The sequence below is a fragment of the Anas platyrhynchos genome, chromosome 21, assembly GCF_047663525.1.
Source record: "Anas platyrhynchos isolate ZD024472 breed Pekin duck chromosome 21, IASCAAS_PekinDuck_T2T, whole genome shotgun sequence".
Taxonomy (NCBI): Eukaryota; Metazoa; Chordata; class Aves; order Anseriformes; family Anatidae; genus Anas; species Anas platyrhynchos.
The window spans coordinates 15,765,805-15,792,609 of record NC_092607.1 but is presented as its reverse complement, the minus strand read 5'-3'; the positions used below and the strand labels follow the sequence as shown (position 1 = coordinate 15,792,609).

Sequence of the window (26,805 nt, the reverse complement as noted above, 5' to 3'; positions counted from 1 at the left end):
CAAAATAGCTGCTCAGAGTTCAGCCTTAAAAAATTTCCCTTCACAGTTCCAGAAACATATTGCACATAAAGACTTTTTAATGCACTTTGGTAGAAGAATAAAGGCTGATGTTAGCCTTCAGCCTACTTTGAGACCACATGACTTGCAAATCAAGTAACTGTTGATTTCAAGACTGGAGTTTAAATATTTTTTCCATATTTCCTGTTTTTCTTTTTAAAGGGACATTTATATTCTGGTGTGCAGATAAGCTTTTTGTTCTGCTGCAAGTTTATGTACACTGAAGTAATTATGGATTTTTAAGACTGTTCATGTATAAAATGCATACAATTCAAAGAATGTTTCAGAGGGTGCTTTTCATGTTTTGTCTTTTTTAATTAAAAAAGCTAAACAACAACAAAAACCTCTTAAAAGCAATGCTAATAGAACAGTATGAGCCCAAAATAGTAAATGAGATTGAGTAAGTTTTCTAGTGTGTGATGTACTCAACAAAAGATAATCTTTATTCTACTTAATCCTACTTCACTGCTGAGATTTTCTGGAAATAGACTGTATTATTTGATTTCAGTTTATATCTTTATAGTTGTAACTTTTAACTGTGGGTTTTTAGTTCTGTGTAGCTTGAAACTTCAGCCAGAAACACTCAGCAGAGGGAGGAAGGAGAAGGATTACAGGGATTAAGTTAAAAGATTATGAAATTGAAGTGATAGAAATGAAAGAAGACAGGGCTGTACTCAGCGAGAGTAAGATTAGATGGTTTCCAGTTGACGGAAGTAATAATGTCTGCACTGGTTTTACTTTCTGGTGCACAGTTTCTGCCTAGTGTCTCCTGTAGTACTCAGCTAGTAGGACCATGGCAGAAAGTTTAAGGAAAATATTTTAATATCAGTAAATTTTATCCAGTTTATGCAAGAACTGGTTGCTTTCTTGTGTGTTCTCAAGCCCATTCCTTAGGATGATAATTAGTCCAATGTCAATTAAGCTTTAAAGGTTATATTGCTATTCTTTTCATCTAATACAGCTTCTGAAATTAGTGAGTGCTTCACAGGTTTTAGCAGGGATAATGTAAACAGAATTGTTAGACTTTGAGGCTAAGAAACATCTTAAAAATTCTAGTTAAGGAGTTAAGACACAAATATTAATTGTGTGTTGTGTGTTCTCATAGCAAACCCTAACCAAAATTGGGAATAGAACTGTCTGGTGTATTTATCATAACATAATCAGTATGCTGTAATTACTGTGTTTCACTGAATTTTGAGGGAGAAATTTATTTGTTTCATATAATGAAGCCTTTTTGATGGAATAAGAATGAAATTGATAACTGTTTTCAGACTATATTTTAGCTCACTTATTACAAATTAATAGTTTTTAAAATGTAAAAAAAAATGCAGGATTTTTCTTCAACAGCTGTGCTGATAGGGTCAGAAATTGTAATCCTGCAGTTGTTCTGAGTCTATTTCTGTCTATTTAGTTCTGCTGACAACAATAATTAGACATGCCAGAGGATACAGATAATTTAAATTGTAAACTAATATTTTTTACATGTAATGTTTTAGGATGTGTATCTAGGTTGTGTGGTAACAGTTACAACTTGACAAAAAGCCTGCATAACTCTCCTAGTTTGTGTAAAACTCTTGAAGAGGGAATTTTTAGTATGGTATAAGTGTTCACGCTGAAATTTGTCAGTTCTAAAATCATATTATTGTGTGTTTTAAAATAAACAAGCTACAGAATGTTGAAGAGTTAAACTGTAAGGTTGATAGGCTTGGCCTGAATAAACTGTTGCTGTTCACTCAACACAACCTGGTGTTCTTAAGTCATGGTAAAGAACAGATTTCTCCAGCACTTTGCTGGATGAATGCCAGGCTGTGTGAATCACCTTCCCAAAGCTTTTGGGTTCCTTTGCAGTCGCTGAAAATAGTTTTCAGCACTGCTGAAGAGGTTAAGTTTTGTAACAGAAATTGAATGTTAGGCAGATAAGCTGTGTGTATTTGTAAAATATTTCTATTCAAGGTGTTGGGGAAAAAATGGTAAAGATTATTGTATAGTGACTAATTCCCAATTACAGTCAAAGTTTATAATTGATGTTTCTGTTGCCTAATTTAGGACCATAGTGTATAAATGTGGCTTGTACTGGGTGGGGCCTTTAGAGGGTTTCTTTTATGGCAATTGTTAATTTTTTTTCTTGGAATCTAAGCTTTTGACCACAAAAAAATTCCTTCCTTTTTATGTAAAAGGGGAAAAGAGCAAAGTTACCTACACTGCATGTGCTTACAGTGGTTACATGGACTGTGCTTACAGTGGTTCTTAATCAGCAAAATTTGCCATTTCTGTTCATATTGCTCAGAGCCTGAGAGAAGAAACTGACCAAAGAATTCAATTGTATTTTATTTTATTTGGGTAAACTTTAATTGTTAGGTCAGATATGGGATTAGCTTTCACATATTAATGTTAACTAAGGCTTCAGAGAGTATTATAGGAGTAGTAAAAAAGCTCAAGTCTGGTAGTAAGCCAATAAAGTCTCTGCCAAGTCTTTCAAACACCTGGGAAGCTCTGGGGTAAAAAAAAATACCAGCGGTGCCCGCACTTCTCTTTCCTCTGAAAATTAGTTCATGTATGATTAAATACAGAAATCCTAAACTAAATATGAATTTTGTTTATCAAATGTGATTATGGGCCTTCAGTTCAGAAGATGTGGAATGTGTGAAGTGCGTGAAGTTCAGGTTTGGCTGTTATTAAAGTTCGGTCAGTACCATGGCTGGTTCCCATTTTTTCCCCAGCTCTTAACAGAGCTACGCTCGCAGAAGCTCTCGCGTAAGCCCCTAGGTTTGGATCGGTTTGCTAATGAAGCTTTGTTCATTCAAGGAGTCTGAGGCAACTTTCAGTCTTGCTTCTTCCCAAGATAAACTGCTCCTTTATGTGGATGGAGCTGGGCTGGTGCCTTGGTAGAGCTTTTATGTTATGTGGGCAGCCACCTTGATAAAGCTGCACTGCACCAGGACGGTGCACACCTGCTGCTCCACACCTGCTGCTCCACCCTGTAAACAGAAAAAGTCCAGGTAAAAGTACAGTCTTGATAGTGTAATTACCTCGGTGAGAGGAGCTTATGACAGCACTGCTCTGTTAACTGGGGACTGTACCCCTTAACGTCCCTGACTGGTGCAATGTGACAGTGAAAGTCTGGTGTTGATATGAGCACAGTCTTTTCTTAAATAAAAATGTCATGTTTGCCAGGTGGACTCATGCTAAAGCACCTTGAATATTTCTATGAGAAATTGCTGTTTAGTAGAACTCAGATGTGGGAACTTCACTTTGATTGAAAGAAGTGTATTTTTGCTTCTTACTCAGAATAAAACTTGTAATGCTCGGTTCTGTCCTTGTTCTGCCACATTACTGAGTGGTCCATACCTTTTTTATCGCCTTTTTTTCTTACTGTCTGATCCTGTATGGTACAATCTGATACAAGAATATTTTTGAAATATTTTGCTGAGGAAAATTATTTCCTAGTCCGAAGTCTGTGTATTTTGTGTTGCACAAACTGGGCGGCTACTTCATGCTTTTTATTTTTGCTTGGGGTAGCTATTTTATACCGTGGAGTTGCTTGTTGTCTTTTCTAAGTCTTACTGTGCATCAGAGTCCACTGTGTGTGCATGGTAATAGGATTCTGTGCATACACACTAAACACTTCCAGGAGGTCCCACGTTCACTGCCCGTGTGCAGGGTTGGTGTCCTGTGTGTGCAGTTATCCCTCAGGTGAGGCTGTGGCCTTCCTCTGAGGCTCACATAAGGTAAGTGAGTTGCCTTTTTAGGCTACAAATCACAAAGGATGCAGGTGTGTAAACTCATTTCAGACACAATAGAGAGGGTTTGTGTAATGAGTGACTGAAGATGTTTTAATTTGGAAAGGTTAATTTCTTTGTTACAAGAGCAAGGACCACGTGAATATATGTGGTTGTTCTTAAGGGAAGCTATTTCTTTGACTTCTTGTAACAAACCCATCTTCTCAATTATTTCAAGAAGTAAGCTGCCAGGTGGTTTGGTTTGCTAGGGAAGTTTGTTGTCAGTCTGGTATATTTCTTCAATGTCTTTAAGTAGAAAAAGTGATCTTTGGACATTTATAAATGTTTTCAGTCTCATTTTTCTTGGAAGAAAAATCTGGAAGAAAATAGAACACTTTTTTCTGCATCTTTGGAAATTAAAAAATAAATAAAAATGCAGTTAATGTTGAAATTCTAAAGCATACCAGGTAACTGGCGTCAGCACTGCATACTGATGGTGCTTGCTGTCTTGTGAACATGCCTGGATCCTGGTGATGCCTTGTCCTAAGGTGGCTGCATAGCACAACGTTTGTATTTGCCTTGATTGATTACTACTTCATGCAGTCTTAACAAAGAGTAGACAATCGTTAAATTGGGATGGGGTATTTCTGAGGAGCAGGGCTGTATCACTGAGTTACATGTTACTGAATTGGCATCACTGAAACTGCAAAGCATATTAATGTGTTAGTTTTTTAATGGGAAATAATGTATTGGCTCTTCGCTGCGACTTTGAAGTTGTTAGTACTGTGGTTTCATAAGGTGGTAGGCTTGTTACGGTCTTACAACTAATTTAGGGCTTAACTAGCCAGCAAGGCATTTACAGATAAGTGCTGCAGTTGTTGCAGCATTGTCTCTGCTTGGTTTTTATACCCTTAGGTCTAATAATCAGCAAAACACTGAAATGTTATGCAAATTGTGTTTTTAACGTGATCCTTCAAATGTAAAGTTTTTACTGGCATAAAATGTATTTACCAGGGATGTCTGGAGTTTCACCTTGAACTACGGTGTCTAGAGAAGTAAAACAAATAGTAAATCAGTTGGGGGTGGGGGGTTGAGCTCACATCAGTTTCTCCACATCTGGACTTAAGCCTTCTGACTGCTGTTTTTCTTACTCTTTGCCCTCATTGTATCCCTTCTGTCATAACATGCCCCTTTCACTTTGAAAGGTGATTTCCTCCTTTCAGAAGGGAAGCTACTGTAAGCAGGATCTGTAAGCGGTGGTTACATTTTATATGACAATAAACAGACCATATAGCAGTTGAACTTCTGGAGGAAATTGGTGCCCTGTACAGTCTGAGCTCTCTTAGCGTGGATGTGACTCTTGTCAGGTTGTGCATGTTGATGTACACCTGTAAACATCAGGGACTCTGTGCCAGCCTTGAGATAGGCTTGGACCAAGCAGTCCCTCCTCAGAGGAGTGGGGACACGTCTCAGTTGCATGATCTGCTTTCTGTTGCTTCTCATTTAAGTAGTCTGCTCCTGCATCTTTGCTGACAGAGCCGATGGAAGGGACTGCTGCAGCCTTGTGCCTACGTGGCTTTTACCAGTGCTAGTGCAGAACTTACTTCCTGCTGCTCTAAGGGTCAAAGGATTGTACCTTTTGCCCATGGTCTGAATGAAACTGTTCGTTTATGTACAAAGTAGGTTTTGCCCTACTGACTTCCTCTGAGCTGCTTTTGTGATGCTTGCTGATACAAGGGATTATTTCTGTTGCTGTGAAGTAGAAAGAGCGCTGCTTTCCCAGATGTCATCTTTGACAAATGGGGATGCAAAAATCATTTTCTAATGGGATCAGTCTTCTAGCTAGGAGCAGCATCAACTGAGCCATACCAACATTTTTTTTCACTTGCATCATAAATGTTGTCCTTAGTGGAGTTCTTTATCAAATTTTTGTCATGTGATGCTGACACACTCACTTCACAGGAATTTTTCAGTGCTTAAAGGAGGCCTTGGCAAGATCTGTGCCAATTTTACAGGGAGTAGAATGAGTAAACAGCTTCAACTGTGGTTGGAAGCACTGTTACATCATTCTGGGGAGGATGTTTTCTATCCATTCCATAGCATCCTTAGATATTTAAGAAACCCAGTATTTTGCTCTTTGGTTCTAGCCAAATGCCTTGCATGTAATGCCGTCTAATTCTGAAGAAACAAATATAATCAAAGGCCAGTTCCAAGTCATTCTAGCTGAAGCTAATTTTTAAAATCATGGCCCACACTAGTTTTGTGTCAGGATGTGGAGTTGAAACTGGTCACTGATGAACTACAGTGTTTAACAGATTTTAATTATTGTAAGACCTTTATTAAGCTTTGAATTTCTTTCCAGGTGCAAGTACTCTCTTGTCTTCTTACTAACTTGGTTTTTAGAAAGCTGCTGAACCTTGTATTGGTTCTTCTGATTGTTTGAGGTTTCTGGCCTGTCTTCGGACCCCGGCCACTGAATATCCCTAATGTATCTGAAACATTAACTGGACCTTAAGTCCACTTACCAAAACAAAGAATTTTTTTTTCCTGTTACAGTGGAAGGAAGCTCCCCCCTCTATTAGCTAACAGCGCTGACCAAATCAGCTCCTCCAGGAGGTACTAATGTCAGTGGTGAGTCTTGAGTATGCAGTGAGTCCTGCTTTCATTGCTTGCATAGGGGTGTGTTGTTTGAGATCTCTTAAAGTCAGATAAAACTTTCTTTAAGGCAAGTTGGGGGATGAGAGAACTAATAGGTGCCAGGTATTCCAATCCTTTGGCTGAAGTATTCATGCAAGGTGCTTCTGTAGCCTGTAAATTGTTAGACATGAGAACCTGGGCAAATTGCAGCATTTTGTCTGAGTGTTAAAGATGTTAAACCACTCACATCCAAAAACATGGAATAAGGTGCAATATATTTTGCCTTCTAACTGTAGCTATCATGAGGATTAGCAGTAATGAGAAGAAAAAGATCACTATTTTCTCATAAAAATCCTCAAAAAAAAAAAAAGCTGTACCTGAAGAATTTGCACAGAATTTTGACATGGGTTTTTGCTTGTGCGCAAATCCTTGGATGAAGGAGAAATGAGGCTACTGCTTTTGGTTGCTTTTAGTTCATGTTAAAGGTATTATTACTAAGCTGACTTTCAATATCCTTTTTTAGAGCGAGGTCTTCCTAGTTAATTGACATAGGAAGTTCATCATGCAATTAAATGATAAGTTCTGAAAAAGCCAGGATCTTTATGCGGTCTGTGGACCCACTGAATGATTATTACCTCTTTAGAGCAAATGAAGTGGGGATACTGATTTGAATGTGTAAGTCATTTGTAGAATGGACCTCTGTCTAAAAACAGAAAGACAAAAAGATGGGGAAATGTAGCAGTTCTTTAAAAGCTTTGCTCTGTTATCATCAGATGAAGGTGTATTGAGGCATCTTAAAAAGGGCTTAATGAAGTTAGCATTCAGCAGATGCAGGTACCTTCAAGTTGCCTGTCCTGCAGTTATCCTGTATTGGCATACGTCTGTGTAACTGGCACAGAAAGCCTCTCCTTTCCTTTTTTTTTTTTTTTTTTTGCTTGAGATTTCTAAAATGTTGGGTTACAAAGATGGCAGTACATAGTGGTATGCTGTTGATGAGGTTTTGTCTAAAAGTGATAGTGATAACATATGTACAGAAAAAGAATGAGATTACAAGCTTCCCCTTTCTTTCTTCACTGTTAATGAAGACCTTGGAGGATAGATGCTTTTTGTAGGTGTATTGCATGCCTGTGAACGAGTGCTGTTGCAGTGGCAGGATTCAGAATTTGGGAATATCTTTTCTGCCTCTTGTTAGGTTGGCTGCTGATACTCCCTAGGATTTCTTCAAGCCACGTAGGCTGAATAACCCAACTCAGCAGTACTGAAGCACTTTACCTGTAAAATAATGGGGGAGGAAAAACCTACATAAATATTTTCTTGGCTGAATATCCTTTTTCAAGATACTCTGCATCTCCTTTTTGTTCCAATTTTAAGTGACTGTTTTCTTTCACTGAAATGCTCGCATTACAGTTTGCAAGCTTAAAACTGATTGGATTTTGAAAAGGAAGTCCTGGCTGAGAGGGCAGATAATGAAGTGCTGCTGGATAAGATGTGATGAGCTCTTGCTGAGTGCCTGACGGTGTGCACAGGTTGAGATGGGCTGAGCTGATGCAGCATGCAGCTGCTTAAAGGGCTCTTGTTCTCCATGCCTATTCTTGTGTGTCTTTGCACTAGTTGTGTTCATTTTTCATCCTTTTGGCTCTCTTTTGGTTAGTTTTCTGCGGAATTAATAAACCAAATCTATTGATGAAGAATTTGGGTGGAGGCTTTCTGTGGTAAAGAGGATTGGGTGCACGTGACATAAAACACTGAACTGCGAGCAGAGGAGAAGGCAGTAGGAAAGTGGTAGCTCATGCAATTAATGTTGGGGCTGCACTTGTTCTTTGTAGTCCATAAATGTGGATTTAATGTGCAGTGTGAATCCCTTGTTTGATGTGGACCTGTTGTGTTATGTAAGCATTTAAATCAACAGACCTGGGACTTTCATTGACAAAGTCTACCCCCCCCCCCCCCCCATGAAGGGGAAAGAACGATTCCCTTTTTAAGTAATTATTGATTTGTTTTTCCAACTTTATAGTTGGCCTTCGAATCTTGCATATTTTCACAGTGGAGATCGCTTATCACAGAAGTTGCTACCCTAAGCAAAACCAGAGGATTTCTGAACAAGTTAAGAGCATATATATCTATTATCAACATTGTTTTGTTGTACTGCACAATCATTTTCAGAGATGATGGTCTAAAATATTTCCAAAGGTACACAGTAGCCTTTCTGAAGGAGATGTGGCAGAAAGGCAGGAGGGTGTTGATAGGAATTGTCTGTTTGGGGGAAGTACAGCAATTTTCAGTTTCCAGCTAGAATTCAGTTTCAGGAATGTGATTAATGTGCTGTATTAGGAGGAAGAAGAGAGTAAGTTCATCATGAATGTTCAGTTCCTTCAAATCCAGGTAACCACTTTGTTGCTTCAGCTCACATTTGTCAGAATCTCAACTGCAACTTAATGCTTAAATGGAGAACAAACAAAAGTCACACCAAATTTGGAAACTGTCATATACCTGTTTCTCTTCCCACGTTTCTGTATGTTGTAGTAAACATTTTTTGAAAATGGTTTGTAGAACGTTTACTTAGCATTGTCAACAGGCTTGTTATGTTTAAAAGTGTAATTGTGAGTTAAGGCTTTGTACTTTTGTTTTCAGAAACTGTTTTTCAGCCTTTTTAAAGGCATGTTTAGCCCATTTTTAAGATGCAATTCTGCAGGAGCTAAATAATAAGTAATAAGTAAATAAGTATAATCTGGACCAAATGGGGATACTAAATAATAAAGGAAAACAAGCATTTTATAGCAAATATGGGTCTTTGCATTTTTGGTGTGTTAAGTGTAATAAATTTTATGCCTACAACATTTGAAATTATTTTGAAATTGTAGTTCTATTAGAATTTTTTTCTCTAGGTAATAGAGGTAATAATAGATAATAAAGGTAATAAGATAATATCCCCACTTTGCCCCCTATGCCCCACCCTCCCCCCAAAAACACATTCTTGAATAGAATTTTAAGTTTTCAGTTATGTTAAAAATAATATGCTAAATTACTACTGTGTAGTGTGCAGCCTTGCCACTGGGTGGGGTATAACTATCAGACTGAAATGTATTGAGTTCAAGGAGCCAGAATAGCTCCAGAGAAGAAAGGATGCTGATTTGACTTCTGGAATGCTGTAGTAATACCAGCTCTGTGGCTCAGACCTAACTGTAAAGAGCGTGTTGCGCACGTGGCTGTGCATGCACCACTTCGTTGTGCACTACAAAATCCATCCTTTCTTTAGACAATTCTTCCTGTAGCATGTTACTGGATACGTTATTCAAACAGGATGCACTTCCTGCATGTTTAAGAAGCACAGTTTGTTTTCAGTTTAATACAAATGTTGAACAAGGAGTGATTAGCTGACTTTCCCTCTTCCTTCAGGAATATCACTTAAAAATTGCATGATGTGTGATGAGTTGGAGATTCTGAACAGGGAGATTGAAAGGTTATTACAGAGCAGCAGCGTGGAAGAAGGCACTTTTAACTCAGACTGTCTTCAGCCATCAGGGACTGACTCCTTGGATGTAATTACTGATTCAGACAATGGAGCAAAATGCATATTAGAGCAGGTATTCAATGACATGAGGTACAGTACTAGGGTCTGTAAGATTAGGTTATTCTGCTCTTTTTTGCATATTTTTTTTCCTCCTTTTTCTCCTTGAGTGGGAGTGGTTGGCACAGGTGAAGATGTATATAATCTGTATAATCCTCTCCAGAGAAAGTGCAGAGGTGGGAAATGCTGATGTAGACTTATCTATATAGTCATTTTTTTCAAAATTTCCCTTCCCACAGTCATTCAAATTGAGATTTACTGTTTATGAAGTAAGTGATCCACTGATGACAGATCACACCTAGGGTGGGGTCGGTCTTTTTCCTGCTCCCTGTATTTGGGACAGTGATGTGGCAATAGAGAATACCTAGAGATTATCATTGTTTAGAAAGTAAAAAGTGTTTCTAGACAGCAGATTATTACCAAAATCTGTTTTTAATGCTTCAAAACATTGATAAATGTTTCAGTGATTTCCTACACCTAGTATGGCAGGTCCCATGCATCTTTAATTGCAGAACCCTGACACACACAGTCTGTGTCCATTATTACTGTTCTTTTGTCTCCACCTAATTTACCAATTCAAAAGTGACTTTTCTTATCCTGTTAATCTCCCAAATTCTTTTTCCAGTGTTGTGCTAATGGGGCAGACTTTTGGGGGTTTTCCTGCTGATTTTCAGCCTTGTGCTCAGAAGCAAGCAGTCAGGATTCATGTTTGTTTGCTATTTCACATGTGAATTGGGACCCCGTCCAAATAGTTTGTCTTGTTCAGGTACTTTAAATAAGTGCCTTGATCCTGAAATGTTTCCCAAGGGTTGATTTTTTTATTTTTTTATTTTTTTTTGGGGGGGGGGGGGGGGGGGGGTCAGATACTAATGTCATCATCTGTTCTTGAAATAAAGCTTTTGAAATGCTCTGTATTGCAAGCCCTTCTTAGTGAAAGGGACAGTGACAGGGAATATTCCTTAATTCAGATACTCAGCTGTGTTTTTTTATTATCCCACCATATAAAACCAGTGAGTAGCTGCTTAAATTTAAGTCCTCAAAGCTGTGTATGTCTTCTGTGATTAAATTTAGTACAGATTGGTAGGCCTTCCCTTCTGTAAGCCTGGATATGCCAATGTAGTTTAAAAGCATTTCTGCATTTTCATTGTGCAATACATGCTTACTAAATTTCATTCAGAATGCTTTTAAATACTGGAAATGGAATAGATTTGCTGAATACAGCTTGTTGCTGTTACAGAAGTCTTAATGGATTCACAGTGAATCAATGAGATGACACTTGTATTTTGAACTTGTTTGAAAGGTCTAAACTGTTGGTAAGTGGTGGAGGTGGTATTTTTTTACTTTCACTTTTCGTTCCTGTTTCAGTGTCTTTCTGAAAACAGAAAACTGTCAAAAGGGCAAAATCACAGAAATTGGTTTATAACGTAGTGGATACAAAACAATTCCAACCTTAAGTATACAGTGGTAAGATAAGCTCATAAATACATTGGTGTCTTATTTTGTCTCCTTTTTTTCCAGGTGTCAGCAGGAAAAGGACTATTTTCATTATTTGGTCCTGCTGACAGCTCAAAGACTCAGTCTGGCACTTCTGAATCAGGAAATTCAGCATGTGCTGGAAGGATAATGCTGAATGACTCTGATCCTTTGCTGCCCTCCTCTGGCTCTCCTTTTCATTCGTCTCAAAAGGGAGAAACCGTTCAAACCTCTAATGCTGTGTCAGGTAAAGATATAGAGGGCATTGAATACACTTACTTTTTATATTTTATGTGGAATTTAAGTCTCAAATTGGATTACCTTTGCCTGTAGCTTTTAGCATTTCTTCATCTTCAAGGTAAACAAAGATGTAAATTTTAAATATTTCATACTCTGCTCTTCCATTGCAGCCTTTTTCTTATGTGAATATAATGTTAGTGTTGCCCTTAAAAACGAAACAAATATAGTTAATGTTTGTTTTGGAGAATTTAATGGAATTTCCTATTGGATTGAAACAATGTCAGCTCTTTAATTTTAAGCCTGTAGTGCTGTAGTAATTTTTGATCCTAACTGAAATGTTCAAATTTGATCTGGAATCAAAATGATGTTCTGGAATCTGCTGTCTTTACAGCTATATGTATAGTATGTCACTGAAATGACTTTAAGTTGCAATTTAAGTTCCTTTTTTTAAATATCAGTGTTTTGTTTTGTTTTTTTACAATTCTCTAGCTTAATTGTTTGCTTAGCATTGATAGTTACATTTATTTTAACACTTTGTTAAATGTAATGATAGAAAATAGGAATTACATTGTAGAGGGATCATGTGTGATACAGCAGAACAGTGATGCAGCTGATGCAATATGTGAAACAAGGAGGCATTTATCACCAGGGTACACTGCAATATTTGGAAGCAGATTGAAAAGCTTGCTAAAAAACGCCTCTGAAAGGTGTAGCTGTAATATATATATAGCTTTGATTCTTTCAGCAACCGCTGTTATTTAGGAATTCTGTTACCGTCTCCATTTGGCTAACCTGTATAATTCTTGTGCCAGGAAGATGCATATAATCACCCCAAAAACATGCGTGGGGGAGAGCTAGTTTTTTTTTTCTTAATTGTCTTTGAAAGTACTGTTTGTTTTTTCCACTTAATTGTGATATACTTACTGCTGCATATTATAGTCTCACATAAGCAATGTGATTGTAATGACAGCAAAACATAGTTTCTGAATTCTAGGAGAGCATGCAACTCATTTAAAACACTGCGCTGCAGAGTAGTACTAACTTTAATACCTGTTTGAACCAGATGACTACGGAATACTTGAAGTGCAGCCTAAGATTCTGTATTTATTTCAGTCATTTACTTAAGTCTTCTCAGATAAGACAGTCCCCTAGTATGCTGGGAGAGACTTCTGAGGAAAACAGGGGTCCTGGTTGTCAGCATAGACTTCTTCTATTCCTGTAGCTCCATCTGTCATAGTTGAATGATATTTTTTGGGGGTGTCATTCTGGTAGAATGACACACAGGCTGAAAACCTTTTTGTAAATAACAGTATCAGGGAGCAGTGTTTCTCAGGTTTCATTCAATTATTTTTTTCCCCAGAGAAATGCTTGAGAAGATACTTATTTTGCTCTATTTTCTATCATTTTTTTCTAGCCAGTAAACCTTGTTAGAGGAGAAATGAGGGGAAAGTGTATTGCTTTTATCCTGAACACCCAACAGAGTTTCTGAAGCAATTTAACAAAACAGCAACTAAACTCTTTAATAAGTAAAATACAGACCTAGTAAAACAGTTATTTCAATAAGGATGGTTCTTTTTTTCCTCCTGTTTGGACACTTAGTCAAAGAATAATCAGTTTTGGATTCTAAACAGCGATAGCTTAGAAATTCTGTAAGCTGGCTGTTTCTACTGTGTGTTTTATCCTACTGCAAGCAATCAGCTCACCTTTCTAGCAGAAAATGTTATTGGTACCAAGTACCAACCTCATCTTTAAAACAGGAAACATGTCTGCACTGTCTTGATAACTCCTTGCTCTGCTGCATGGTCTTGTTCTTCTGGTACTGGTGCATATGTAGTTCCTGTGTTCCCCTGTGGAGTTCAATTGCTACAAGTTTTTTTCCCAGACAAACCCCAGAGAACAGGTTCGTACCATGAAGGAGTTTTTGAGAATTTGAATATTTGTCCATAAAATAGTGTGCAGATGCACCTGTTTTCTGATCTTGTAAGAGGTACAATAGCATACTTCTGCAGTAACTTTTTTGTTCAAATCTATAAAAAAAAAAAATATATATATTTTTTTAGCTATTATGAAAGCAACTGAATGAAGTATGTGTTTAGGGTTTAAGCGTACATGCTGTGCACACATTAAACTTGACAAAGTTGATTTTATTGATGATTTAAGATTATCAAAATAAATTGCTTGGCTCTTACTGTTCAAAGAAAAGAAATATCAGAAATGCTAAGGCTCTTGAGTAAAATATGGCAGTATACTGTCTAAACCTGTATATTTAAAGTTTTGTTTTTGAAGGATTTCAGTGAATTTTTGCTGGTATTCAGTGACTTTGTGGCTTGTAATTAAAGTTAGATATTTTGCTTGCTCTTTACAATAAACTAGTGAGTTTGTCAGAATACTTAATTACTTAGGCTATGAATCTTTTTGAAACTAAGCTTTGTGTATTGTTTGTCTTCAGCATTTCAGGGTGGGGAGAGTGGCGTCTGTACTATGGAACAAGCTGTAAGTTTACAGCCGGCGTCATTGGAATCTGAATCTAATACTGATAACATGGAAAACAGTTCCCCTGGTAAGATTTCTTCTTAAATTCTGTAGAAAAATATGCTTATTTGTCCATCCTGTACTATATGTTCTTAAATAACAAGTTTGTAGCAGTTGGATTATTTTGGCACAGCATTCAGTGATGTGCTTACTTGCCACAGCTGCAATATATATGCACAACAAAGTATTTTATCTGTTTTCAGATAAAATGAGGTGGAGGTGTTTGTATTTATTACCACAAATAAAATAATACTATGTTGGATAAAAAGTGTAGGAAAAACATCTCTTGCCACAAATTCAATAACTATTACCTTGTTTTTAGCATCAGCTTTGGATGAAAAAGGTGAGCAAAGCAATGAGGAGGAACAAAAAACTATCAAACCTACAAGCAAAGAGTTCAGGAAAACCTGGGGTTTTCGAAGGACTACAATTGCCAAGAGAGAAGGTGCAGGAGATATTGATATGGACTCCAGTGAACAACAGCCGCAGCAGCAGCAACAAGGCTTAAACCTCAGGCGTAGTGGGCGACAACCGAAGCGAACAGAAAGAGTGGAAGAATTTCTTACAACAGTAAGACGCAGGGGAAGGAGGAATGCTCCTATTGCTTTGGAAGATTCAAGTGAACCCGCATCCTGTCCAGCCACAGATGCTGAAACTGCTTCAGAAGATAGCATTGAGAGTGCTTCTGATATGAAACCTGTGACTCGGAGGAGTGTCACTAGGAGTAGTAAGGATCAGAAAGGCTCTAAAAGCAGACGCACAAAAGATGAAGAGGAGGAGGAGGAAGAGGAGGAGGAAGAAGAAGATACTTCTGATAGCGACAGCGATGGGTTAACACTAAAGGAACTGCAGAATCGACTAAGAAACAAACGTGTTGAACAGAAGCCTGCTCAACTGACACTGAACGATATACAGACCCGCCTGAGAAAAAGACCTTCTGAGCAAGATCCTACAGAAACAGGTGATGTCCAGCCTGAAAATCAAGTTAAAGCTGAATTACCTGTCAAACAGGAGCCTGAGATTATAGATGGCACCGAGGTTGCAAGTCAAGTTACTGTGTCTGAGGAAAACACTGAAGATCTTCAGGTTCAGAAGGAGATAAAGCCTACTGTTGGAGTAAAAGGGGTTGCGGACGAAGGACTTGAAGAATTGCCCAAAGGAAAACCAGAATCTGAGATTTATGACCCCAATGCACTGTATTGTATCTGTCGTCAGCCTCATAACAACAGGTAGGCAAGTTTTTCAACGTAAAGTGCAATGCGAGTAGCTGGAGTTCTTCTGTGATTGGAGAAAATAACCCAAATTCCATAGCTTACTTCTTGGGTATATGCAAATGAGCTTTTGGGTTCATTGGAAGATTTGGGGGGTGGTTTATAAGAAATATTTAGGAGGGAGTCAACTAATGAAAACAAATGAACAATGAAGCAAAACAGTATACTGATACCTTAGCATGGCAAAGATCTGTGTTAAAATACTTGTCAAACTTTAATTGGCATATTATTTCCTTATGTTTTACTGTTCCCTGGTTCTTTTCAGGTTTATGATTTGCTGCGATAGATGTGAAGAATGGTTTCACGGTGACTGTGTGGGTATCTCCGAGGCTCGAGGGCGGCTGTTGGAGAGGAATGGTGAGGACTACATCTGTCCAAACTGCACCATTCTCCAGGTGCAGGATGAGCCTATTTCTGAAACAGAGCCGCAGGAAGATAAAGGAAGTCAAATAAATGTGGATGGTACAGAATTCACAAGCATTGGAACAGTTGAACAAAAGTCTGTTGAGGACCAAGGGATCAAGGGTAGAATTGAAAAAGCTTCAAATCCAAGTGGGAAGAAAAAACTCAAGATATTTCAACCTGTAAGTATTGTAATTGTTCATTGTTGTTCATATTCCTCAGAGTACATTGAGGCAGTGACTTAGGTTGTATAGCAGTAAATCTGATTTTTCTTTATAGAGCTAAATACAAAGCTGAACAACCCTCTAAGTATTACTGTTCAGTATAAATTCATCTATAGATTATCACTGTGGGAACTAACTAAAATAAGAGTGTTTTGAAGTAGGCGATTTAAAAGTTTTGTGTAGGTGTAAGGAAATGCCGTACTATGTGCTGTATGGTATTCTGATTTTTTAAGAATATTTTTAGAAATCAAATTATGTGGTGGTCTTTTTTTTATGGAAAAAAGCAGAATTTTGAACTGGCTTATTCTATCTTTAAAATCTCAAATACTTTTGGATATCTTCCAACGAGGGTGAAAGATTTTACTTAACATTGCCAAGCATCTCTCTTAGAATTAATACCAACTGTACTAATAGCAACCTTTGTACTTCCAGTTAGTCTTTGAAGTTCTGATATTTTCAGTCCTGATGCTGCTTCAAGTTGTTAGTATGTAGGGAATTGTTTTATACTGCCTTTTGGAAGAGTAATAAAATGTGTATTTCAAATTATTGCAGATGCTGGCACAAAATATAAAATAAGCATAAATTTTGTAATAGTAAGTTCCATGCCCAGTTCAAAATACAGGCAAAGAAGCTTCTTCAACTCAACGCACACAAATTTAAAAACTTTGTGCTGCAGTCATACTCTTTATATTGCTGAAGCTACTGTAGTAATGACGTTTTTCTTTGCTCTTCAAGGTATATTGAGAGGAACACGTAATATTATTTGTTGTCAGAATGCTACAGCTGTTCATATTTTTCTGTATTAATATGTTCTTTGATGCTTAATCTTTGAATTTTGACATCATATCCAGACTAAATCTAAAGTTAGATTATATCTGGATTATCTTTGGAGAAATCTTCCTGTTGTATAAACATCTACAATAAGTTTATGGGGAAAAAACAGTTTAAAAATCAGAACTGCTGATATCAGCACAATGAGCTTAATGTATAGATCAGAGCAGTGTGAGCTTAATGTATAAATATTTACTATTTTAGGATAAATGTGGGGGAAACACTTTCTCCAAAAAGTTTTTAATAAGTTTTGTTGTCATCTGAGTAAATTAGGAGTGACGGCTGAGTTACCTGAAGTTTGGGTGCTTCCTAGGGCACACGAACTCATACTTTCTTAAGCTTCACAATTAAGTGTATACATGATGCAAAGGTATTCTAAAGCATTATCTTCAGTTTCATGTGAAAAATCCCAAACTGTGTTTTTTTCAGATCACAGAAATTAACACTGTCTTACTGACTTCTGAAGAAAAAATAACCTATATAAAAATTAGCTTTTTTCTGAAAATATTGCTGAAATACTCATTTTGATAATGACAAATTGCAGTTTGTGGATAGGGGAGAGACTGCCTAGAGCTCCAGCAGTTTTGAGTATTAGGTCAATTGCGTAACATAGTTACATAACATATTTGAGTAATCTAGAAGACTGAACAAGTGATGCTAAAGGCATAATACATAGAAGGTGGTGTGTTCTTAAGTATTTCTAGACTTTGAGCTCATGTACTCTGGCTTTTAAGGAATGTTTTATGATTTAAATCTTAAAATTGAAGATTAACTCACTGCTTAGTATATAACATTTCAAGATAAATTGGGAGCAATGGTGAAGCAGAGGAAAATACAGACTCTGTATGTGAATTTCTCAATGTGTAAAAAGTATTAGGCAATGGCAAAATTATGTAGGAGAATGGTTGTGTTTGTCAGCTGCAGGCTGGTTATATTAACATTAGTAAGCCTCTTGAGCGAGAATTACCTGTACAGCCCAGGCAGAGTGCCTCCCTCTGCACGTGTGCCTGGTGGAGGACAGCTGCTGGTGGTATAGAAGCAAAATGTGTTTTAGAAACCTTGCTCTTGAGAAAACCAGCTCTGTGTAATTAAGGTTTCTCACACAGCATTGAGGATCAGCAAAAAGCTTTTGTGTGCTTATGGGATCTGAAAATCAACCTCCATTAGTTTGTTGTGAGAACAGTCACTTGAAAATACAACTCAGTCTGAAAACACTGTTGCCAGAGTAAAATTCTTGTATTTGTGTGGGTTGTTTGTGGTGTCTCAAGAACAAACTGCAATTGTGCAAGTCACTGATAGTCATAGCTGTGGTCTGCACGTATGGTATGTAAGTTCTTCTTGTTTGAAAGGTATTTTTCTATCACTTCCTTTTTGAAGTTTGAACTTGCTCTGCTTCAATCTGTAGGTGATTGAAACTCCTGGTGCATCAAAGTGCATTGGTCCTGGCTGTTTTAATGTGGCTCAGCCTGATTCTGTGTACTGCAGCAATGACTGCATTCTCAAGCATGCTGCAGCCACCATGAAGTTTCTAAGTGCAGGCAAAGATTCAAAAACAAAACCTAAAGAGAAGGTCAAATCCAAATCTGAAAAACCCAGCATGCCAAAATCTCAGCTGCAGGTAAGCTTATATTCATTATCTGAAACAGTTGTGCTGAAGCACAGTGGCTTATTTCTGTGCTCTCCTATTTGAGACAGACAAAATTGCAAAGTCCTGCATTGAAGAGCTTTCTTACTAGTTCTCTTGCCTCTTATCGTGGAAAGAGCATTGTTCTGACAAAATGTTCTCCTGTCACTTTGTTGAAATTTTAATAGTAGAACCTAGCTAGAGATGATTTCTTGAAAGGACCTTCTAGACAATACCATGCTTTTTTTTAAAAAAAAAAAAAAAAAAGTTAAATATAAGCAGTACAATATCTTACTTTATGGATTATTTTTCCTTTTTTATTTAATTCCAAATTACTAGGTTTGGGGCAATAATTTGGAAACATTGTGAATTATAAGCCAACATGTTACTGTATTATATCTGTGTTTTGGAAAGTAAAAAGATGAAATTAGAGCCTCTTTTCCCTTTTGAAACAACTACAGGATGACTGGTAGTTTTTCAAACAAAAATTGAGAGAAAACAGTTGTTTTGAGGTTTTAATTTTTTAACCATTCTCTGCTTCTGAAGGTACAATGTGTTATGTTTTGCTTTAAAAGCTAGAATGTGAAAATGCTTAATTTCAAATGGAGTTTACTATACATATAGGTGAACAAATTTATTTTATCTGTTTGCAAAAATACATTATATGTGAGCATTAGTAATTAAGATTCTTCTAATCACTACAGACAGGTACTAAACCTCTTTCAAACCAGAAGAGACCATATCCTGAGAAAAGAGAGATGACTGTGAAGAAGGTTTTGACATCTACCAAGACTGAGGCAAACACTCAACCTTATGCTAAAGAGCCAGCAGTAGAAAACATCACACCTTCCTGGGCAAGCGATCATAATTACAATGCTGTAAAGCCTGAAAAGACTGCTGCCATTTCATCTTCACTGTTGTTCAAATGTATGTATCGCATAGGGATATTCCTGAATAATCACTTACATTTTCTTTGAATACCCATCCATTCTTGGCTCTGCAAGACTAGGGAGTTTAGGATATTTTTATTTTTGCTAAATATGGTACAAAACGTCTTTTCTCCACCTTCAAAGATTCACACACACAGATGCACGTAAATGGGAAACACGTGTTGAAGTTTCATTTGTATCATATGACAGTTGTATGATTAAGAGCCTGTCAGTCTACCCAGCTGATCTGTGGATGCAAACTTCATGATTAAGCTTTAAATTTTTCCCATAAAGACAATAACTGTGTATGATGTGGAAAAGGTAAGTATTGTTACGTTTGTGTGAAGTTTAAAAAAAGGTTGCACAGTGGTGCACCTTGAATCAGCAATTGAGTGTACTAATTTGAACTGTATTTTTGTGATTTAGATTTGGCACCTTTCTCTCAGGTCTTGCATTTTCATTGCTAGTGCCGAGAATGAAATCTTCGACGTGGTGTCCAACAATTCTTTACACCTCTGCAAACAGCTTTTAACTGTCAAGCATACTCCAGCTCTTCCTGCTGCTTTTCTTCCTTACATGAAATAATTTAAGGACCATTCTTTAATTTTAAGTTTGGGGGGAGGCAGTACTTTTTTTTTCCTTTCTATTTATATGATCATACTTCACACATTATCCACACACGCAAGAACACATCTTAAGTGGGTATTAGGCAGAAATATTGCCTTGCATATTTTTGCAGGTTTTGAATAGCATCCTTGTAACACACACAAAGGTAAGTAAATACTGCTTTGTATCCTGAACAAGTCTTTCTGATAATGACGTGTTTGACTCCAGCTAAGTATTTTGTGACACGGTGATGAAACGTCAAATGAAATCTTACATTTCACGTTTACAAAACACATGACCTAGTATGTTCTCACTCAAAGATGAATGAGTTCAGAATTTCAGATCGCCCAGATTTCTTAGCCACACTTGAGCCAATTTTACTTCTAGAAATAAACAGTTACTAAACACTAGTAACTGATAAATTCATAGATTATACTTATCATTAAGATTAGACTTTCTAGGTGTGTTTTTAAGATAGGTGGTGATCCCTCAGTGTTTATATTGCTCAATTTACTACTCTAGCATATACCATACTTACACTAGACCTGTTCTAATTTATTTACCCAAATGAAAAGTTTAAAGGGTTATAAATTCCCTGCATTGTTTTGTTTTATTGGTTACGTAGGCCCTATGCCTCTTTCTATAATGAACTCTTAAAACTTTATAACTTCGCATTTAAAACTTTTTTCTAAAAAAACTGTAGCTTTATCATTGGAAACTGTAGCATTTTAAATGCATCGAACTAGTGAGGGAGAGAGATCTAAACAAAACTACAAGGGCTTATTTTGCATGTGAAATTTTTATCACGCTTTCTATATATAATTACAAATGTCAATGTAACTGTATCACTTAAAATGCTCTTATTGCTATAGCTTATTTTCCTTGGAGACAGGAGTACAGGATTTGAGGAAAAGACATCGGTGGGGGTTTTAATTTTTAAAGGGTTCTTAAATTTTACAACATGGAAGTTGCACAGATTTAAGCAATTTTAATAGAAAACTGGACTGCCTTAACTAAATTGTTAAATTAGTGCAAAAATCTGTGTGTATGCTAGACTTCAGTAATTAATAGAAAACAACCTAGTTCATGTGATGAAGATCTCATACCAAATGCAAGGAAGGACTTCAGATTGCTGTTATTAAGGTAAGCTGCACTGATATGTGGGGACTCTGTACCACACTACTAAATTACCAAGTAAATCATGTATGTATTTGGGTAAAAAGGTTTTCCTGCCTTATTGATTGGACAGGTGTGGTCTATAATAATCTTCCTGAGAAGCTGCTATTGCATCTTCTTTAAGAGTATTCTGTAAGATCTATTTAACAAACTTTTATTTGTTATTCAAGACATAGAAGTTACAGCATTATGGAAACTGGGGGAGTCATCTCACTTCAAGTATCTAAAAGCCACAACTCCAAAACTCCAAGGTAGTTGTAAAAGAGAAATGCCTTCGGTGGGTGAAACAATTTATTTTAGATAGTAATCTTGTAACAGCGCCTTCCTGCTCAGAATTGCTTATTTCTGAGCATTGATTATGTAAGATATTAAGCTGTCTAGTTCAGACATCTTTGGTGTCTAAGCTCACTCAGTGGACTGAAGCTCACTTAGAGGAGGCTAAGGGTGGGATTCTTCCATACATAGTATTTCTAAATATGGACTCTGTTCCCAGAACTTAAAGCCATGCTCTGCAAATCCTTATTTATGTGACCTCAGTGCGACAAGGCCCTTTAGGAGTTAAGTGAACTTAACATGATTTGCCAAATTACTCTGGAATACTTTTTCCATTAGTCAGTATATCATGTTTCAGGCACGCATTTATTTTATACATCTACTGTGTACTTGTCAGATACAATGTTGTTCTTACATATGACAGCTTTAAATTGGAGAAGGAAGAAAGTCACCTCACTTCTAAAATTGTTCTTGGTGGCGAGGGCATATAGCAGGTATATTTAAATACACACCTGACCACCAAGCCCCCTTTTTTTCCCCATCCACTCTGTTTTACATTCAAAAAAAAGAGATGCAAGTATTGTGCAGTTAATAGCACATTTCTGTATCAAAGGCTGATTGCAGTGTCTTTAACAAAAGAAATACTTGAAAGACATCTGGATCCAAATCCTACCCCACATCTCCAGGAAACATGAATTGTTTTTTTTCTCTCAATTTTTAGAAGAAGGTAGAATACTTAATATTTAAGTTGAGCAGTCAAGTCTTACAGACCGCTCTTAGTGTCTACCTTATCTTGCAAAAGATTGTTAGAGAGGGAATTGCATCTCACGTTTCAAATGTGGTGGGAATGCATGTCAATTTCTGATAGCTTTTTTATAATACTAAAAAACATTCTGAAGGAGTTTGAAAACTTTCTCTTTCTGCTGTAATTAGAACTAACCAGAAGAAAAGTCTTTGGCAAGCTATTGAGTGATTTTGCAAAGCAGAGCACAGTGCTGGCAGATTGGGAAATGCCATTGAAGAATAGTAAGTTTCTCGGCTGCTATATACAAAGAGTGGGATGCACATACACAAGGCATAGGTTTACAGAAGCATTGCATGCAATTTTTTTCTAAATTCTGCATTAAATTTCTGCAGGGAAAAAATTCCACTAGCAGTTCAAAAAACTTTCAAACGAAAGCTCTTCATGTGGGTAAGGGAATGCTTCAAACATTCACCTTTTCCCTTGTAAAAATAAGTGGTTGGACTGCTTGTTGATGGAAAGGTTTGTGTGTGTGAAGCAGTTGAGTTCAGGTTTTCTGGTTGATAGAAAAACACTTGGAAGAAACTTTCTATGTTTTTCAGTTTTCAGCTGTCAAATAGAAGGCAGCAGCAAATACATCACCAGTTTAAGATAGAAAATTAATCCAGAAGGAGAGGAAGATGATAGGAGCTTGCTTTACCACAGTTTTTAAACTAGCCAGTCATAAGCACAAAGCATTCATGTTTGTGCTTGAAATCTGTTTGAAATTCAGCAGGCTTATCCTGTTAGACTTAAATAATCAGCTGACTATTAACTCAGGTGTTAAAGGAATGTAAACATCTTAACTACCTGTGTTTGTTGGTAAAACTAGCTAAGTGCATGGGAGAGTAAACAGGTTTTATTAGGTAAACACATCTGTTTTTTTTCTTACTGTTGTTGTGGTAGAACTGGTTGAGTAAAAAACTTTTCGTTGCCACAAACTTCTGTTTAAGTAAACAGTTAAGCAGTATGGGCTTATAGCCATCTATCGTCTGATTTTGTACTAGTATTTGATAACACTGTTAATGAGTGGGACTTTAAGGGGAAGCGTTCCATTAAGAAGATAAAAGTACAGTATTTGCGGTGCTCCCCGGTTTACCGCAGTGGATTAGGGAGAGACAGCTTAATGCTGCCACCTACTGGAAGTGAGGAGGTGCGGTTTGGAGAGCCCTACCTCTGGTGATAACAGTCTTGGGTTTTGTTATGCCCTTTCAATTTTCTTCATTTCTTGTGCAGTTCAGCTTTTCTATGTCTAAGACCTTTTGATAATCTGATGTTTTCTTGCATAATTAATGATCCCACATTCAAATGGCACCCGGACTGCTTTGTTCGTGTATACCTTCAACAAAATACAAAGACTTAAGCATGGCAGTGCAGTCAGACTAGGAGCCCATAATCAGAAAATGTGATGTGCATACAAAAATGATAGGATTATAGCATACGTAATTCATGTATTTTTCCTTCTGTGATTTTTATAATACAGTACCAAGACAGGAAAGAAAGAATGTATGTGACTAGAAAGAGTACAGGGGGAAAATGTAGTATACTCAAGACCAGAGGAACTATGGCTCAGGAGGTAGAAGGCTGTAAATACCACTGTGGAAAGGAAAAAGTAAGGCCATTTCTGCACACAGACTGGTGCCAGTTTAATGCTTACCTTCAGACAAGTTTGTACTGGCTTAAGTTGTGACTCCTTAGTTTAGCAAGTGCGAGTGGTTAAACTTGTATTGGTTCAGCTGAACTATTACAAAAGTATTTTACTTGAACTGAGGAGCTGTTCTTAAGTCATGAGCGAGTTTGATTGCAAGGACTGACTGTTGTTAAGCTTGATGCTTCTATTTCAGTGGGAACACTCCCCTGTAGGATAACTTAGCGCATGCTAAGTTCCAAATTACTACAACTAAACGATTTCTGGTACCTGAAATAACACTTTGAAAGCCAAGGTGTCTTTGCTTAATGCTGTATCTATTCTATGATGTAGACCCATTCTAAGAAGCATTAATTATTGAATGGTACCAAGGGAATAAAAAAGGACTCTTAATTTTATGTTAGTAGCGATTTTCTGGTACTCCAGGCTGCTGTGTATGTGGTCTAGGCTTAACCCTTTATAACTAGGGGAGTTTTTTAGAAAGGCTGCTGAGGGACCAAATAATCAGAATATTTGAGATGAATCTGCCAGAACTGAGAAATTGATGTTGGAGTTGGCTTTGGAAAGATCACAGAACAGCAGTAGCTGTTGTACCACTGCTCCAGTACCGAACTTGCATCTGGCGGGGGCTGTGCTGGCAGAGCGGCTGCTGGCTGATCTGAACCCTGCCTACAGAGTGAGGCAGACCAGTAGCAGCTGCTGAAGCCAGCATCCCCTGGGACTCAACCTGTAAAAAGGAGCAGTGGCATCCCTGGGGAACGATTCTCAACTCCTGCCTGTGAACTGCTGGAGCTCCCCTTCTCAGCTCTACCAGGTATGTTACGTCTGTCCTGTGGCTGTGTGCCACGTGAAGATTTTTGCCATGTATCCTAAGTTAGGAAGGCTGGTCCCTGTTGCTGGCATGTTTCCTCTTGTGCCTTTCAAGCATCTGGCACCCCTGTGGTGCTTGGAGGACAGAAAGCCAGCAGGCTTGCCATCGTGGATACTTGGTTTCAGAGTGAGGAACTGTTACAGAAAAGAAGGGTTGGGGATGGGGAAAAAACCTGGTACAACTTACAGATGCACTATGACTATTAGGGTGGTGTACCTCTTGTCACTAAAACTGAAAGTGATGAAAGTTTGATTAAAAAAAACCTCACCACCCTCTACCGCTGTTTTGCTTTCTTTTACTAATACTACTTTAGCTCTTTGAAATTAATTGACGGCATAGCCAGTGAAAAAGGTCTTCCCATGGTAGTCCCCAAATAAAAGGCTTTTTTTGAGGCGATCTCTTGCACTTTGGAGTCAAGTTTTGCTGCTGATCTTGGTGCTGGTGGTTCATTGTGTTTGATCTGTACCGAACGTGGAACCTGAAGATGGCCTATCCCTGCAAGGAGTGATGTTACCAATCTGTAAATGGTTCTTGAAAATACGGAGCCCTCTTCTTTACAGTGGACGGTGCCTCTCTTTCCCTGAGGAGTGGCATAGTTGAAGTTGTAGTCATCTAATGTGGATAAGATGAATCAATGTCATTTCATATAGATTAAAACAAAGCTTTGCATGGCTAAACTACAGATTTGCATGAGCACAGCTACAGTGTTGGCTCAAATGCCAACAAATCACCACTACAGAAGAGACCCTTGTCTTGAAAGTTTCCCAAATTGATTAATTTTTAAGGCAGACTTGCTTTCTTTGTATGCCTGCTTATAGAGGCTTGGCATACAGAATCGGTTTAATTATGAACTGTGCATTGTGGAGATTAGAACTCATAGAGGCTTTTGGAAAAAAAAAACAGCAGGGCAGGAGGCACACCTCTTAAACATTAGTGTTGGATAATAAAGTTTGATCTGGTACTGAAAGTGGAAACAGACTTCTCCACACCGTTTCAGAGGCACTTAACAGTGAGAACTAACACCAAAACGTGTTTAAGAGTAGTTCAACGCTTTTCAGTGACTTAGAACTAACGCTAAGCTATCTCTGAGAGAATTACAAGCCTGGCAAAAATAGGCTTCAGGAGAGCAGCAACTGCACAACTGGAGTAGAAGCAGTTACGAACTACAGCTCACCTTCACGGCCTTGGGCATTGAATGCTCAGTGCCACAAGAGGGTGCTTCAGTGGCACTTAACAGGATTGACTCTTCGACAAGTTTCTGAGGCTCTGAGATAGCAGGCATGCATCCCAGCAGTGTGGCTTTGCAAAGGCTGCTCTTGAGGAACGTCACTGAACTGGTAAGTAACTTCCATTGTAAGAGTACTTTGTAACTGACACCTACAGCACCAGCTCACCCTTGTATTTTCTTCAACTTAGCTGATGCATCAAAAGTTTCACTTAAAAAACAAAACAAAAAAAAAAACACGGGGGGGGGGTTAAAGTTCTGTAACTGCCACTTCATTGGGGTGGAGAGATTAAATTCTGCTCCGCAAAGATCATTTCTGTCACTAATCATGCAGAAAGGGATTGTGAGAGAAGTTCCTATAAGACTTGGGCTAAGTGGCAAAGAGAAGCTGTTGGGAAAACAGTTCTAAATTTGGCTGAGGAGTCCTGCCCACCCCGTTTCAGCAGTTTTACAAAGGTAAACTTGCTGTTCCTAAAATCAGATACTGATTAATTGGGGCAGTGTGTTTTAATCTCTGAGCCAAGAGATCATCCCTTCTGGGATACATGTCAAAAGGAGCTGCCCTTCTGTAGCGATCAGACGGGACAGCTGCAGCACGCTGGAAGGACTCTACAGAAAAACGGCTGGTGCAGCTACTGCCTGCCTCCTGTGAGTGAGAAGGAGCAGCAGGACCATACGAAACTTCACAGCACCAAGTCACAGGCCAATTTCCGAGTGA

The 26,805-nt window shown here is 37.8% G+C and overlaps 1 protein-coding gene across 5 annotated transcripts in view; it reads left to right on the top strand.

Moving 5' to 3' along the window:
* The window catches only part of LOC101792730 (death-inducer obliterator 1), a 57,259-nt gene that overhangs the window by 6,445 nt on the left and 24,009 nt on the right, over positions 1 to 26,805 (top strand). For 2 of the 5 annotated variants that reach the window (XM_072026384.1, XM_072026383.1), the window contains 7 exons: positions 9,810 to 9,997; positions 11,500 to 11,701; positions 14,144 to 14,254; positions 14,549 to 15,455; positions 15,763 to 16,081; positions 18,360 to 18,572; positions 19,283 to 19,505. In XM_072026384.1, the coding sequence (XP_071882485.1) occupies positions 9,830 to 9,997; positions 11,500 to 11,701; positions 14,144 to 14,254; positions 14,549 to 15,455; positions 15,763 to 16,081; positions 18,360 to 18,572; positions 19,283 to 19,505 (2,143 nt within the window). In that variant the 5' untranslated portion in view covers positions 9,810 to 9,829. Of the gene's footprint in view, positions 1 to 9,809; positions 9,998 to 11,499; positions 11,702 to 14,143; positions 14,255 to 14,548; positions 15,456 to 15,762; positions 16,082 to 18,359; positions 18,573 to 19,282; positions 25,138 to 26,805 lie in introns of those variants that run through there. The other 3 variants (XR_011804423.1, XM_072026385.1, XM_072026386.1) reach the window with 3 other exon arrangements.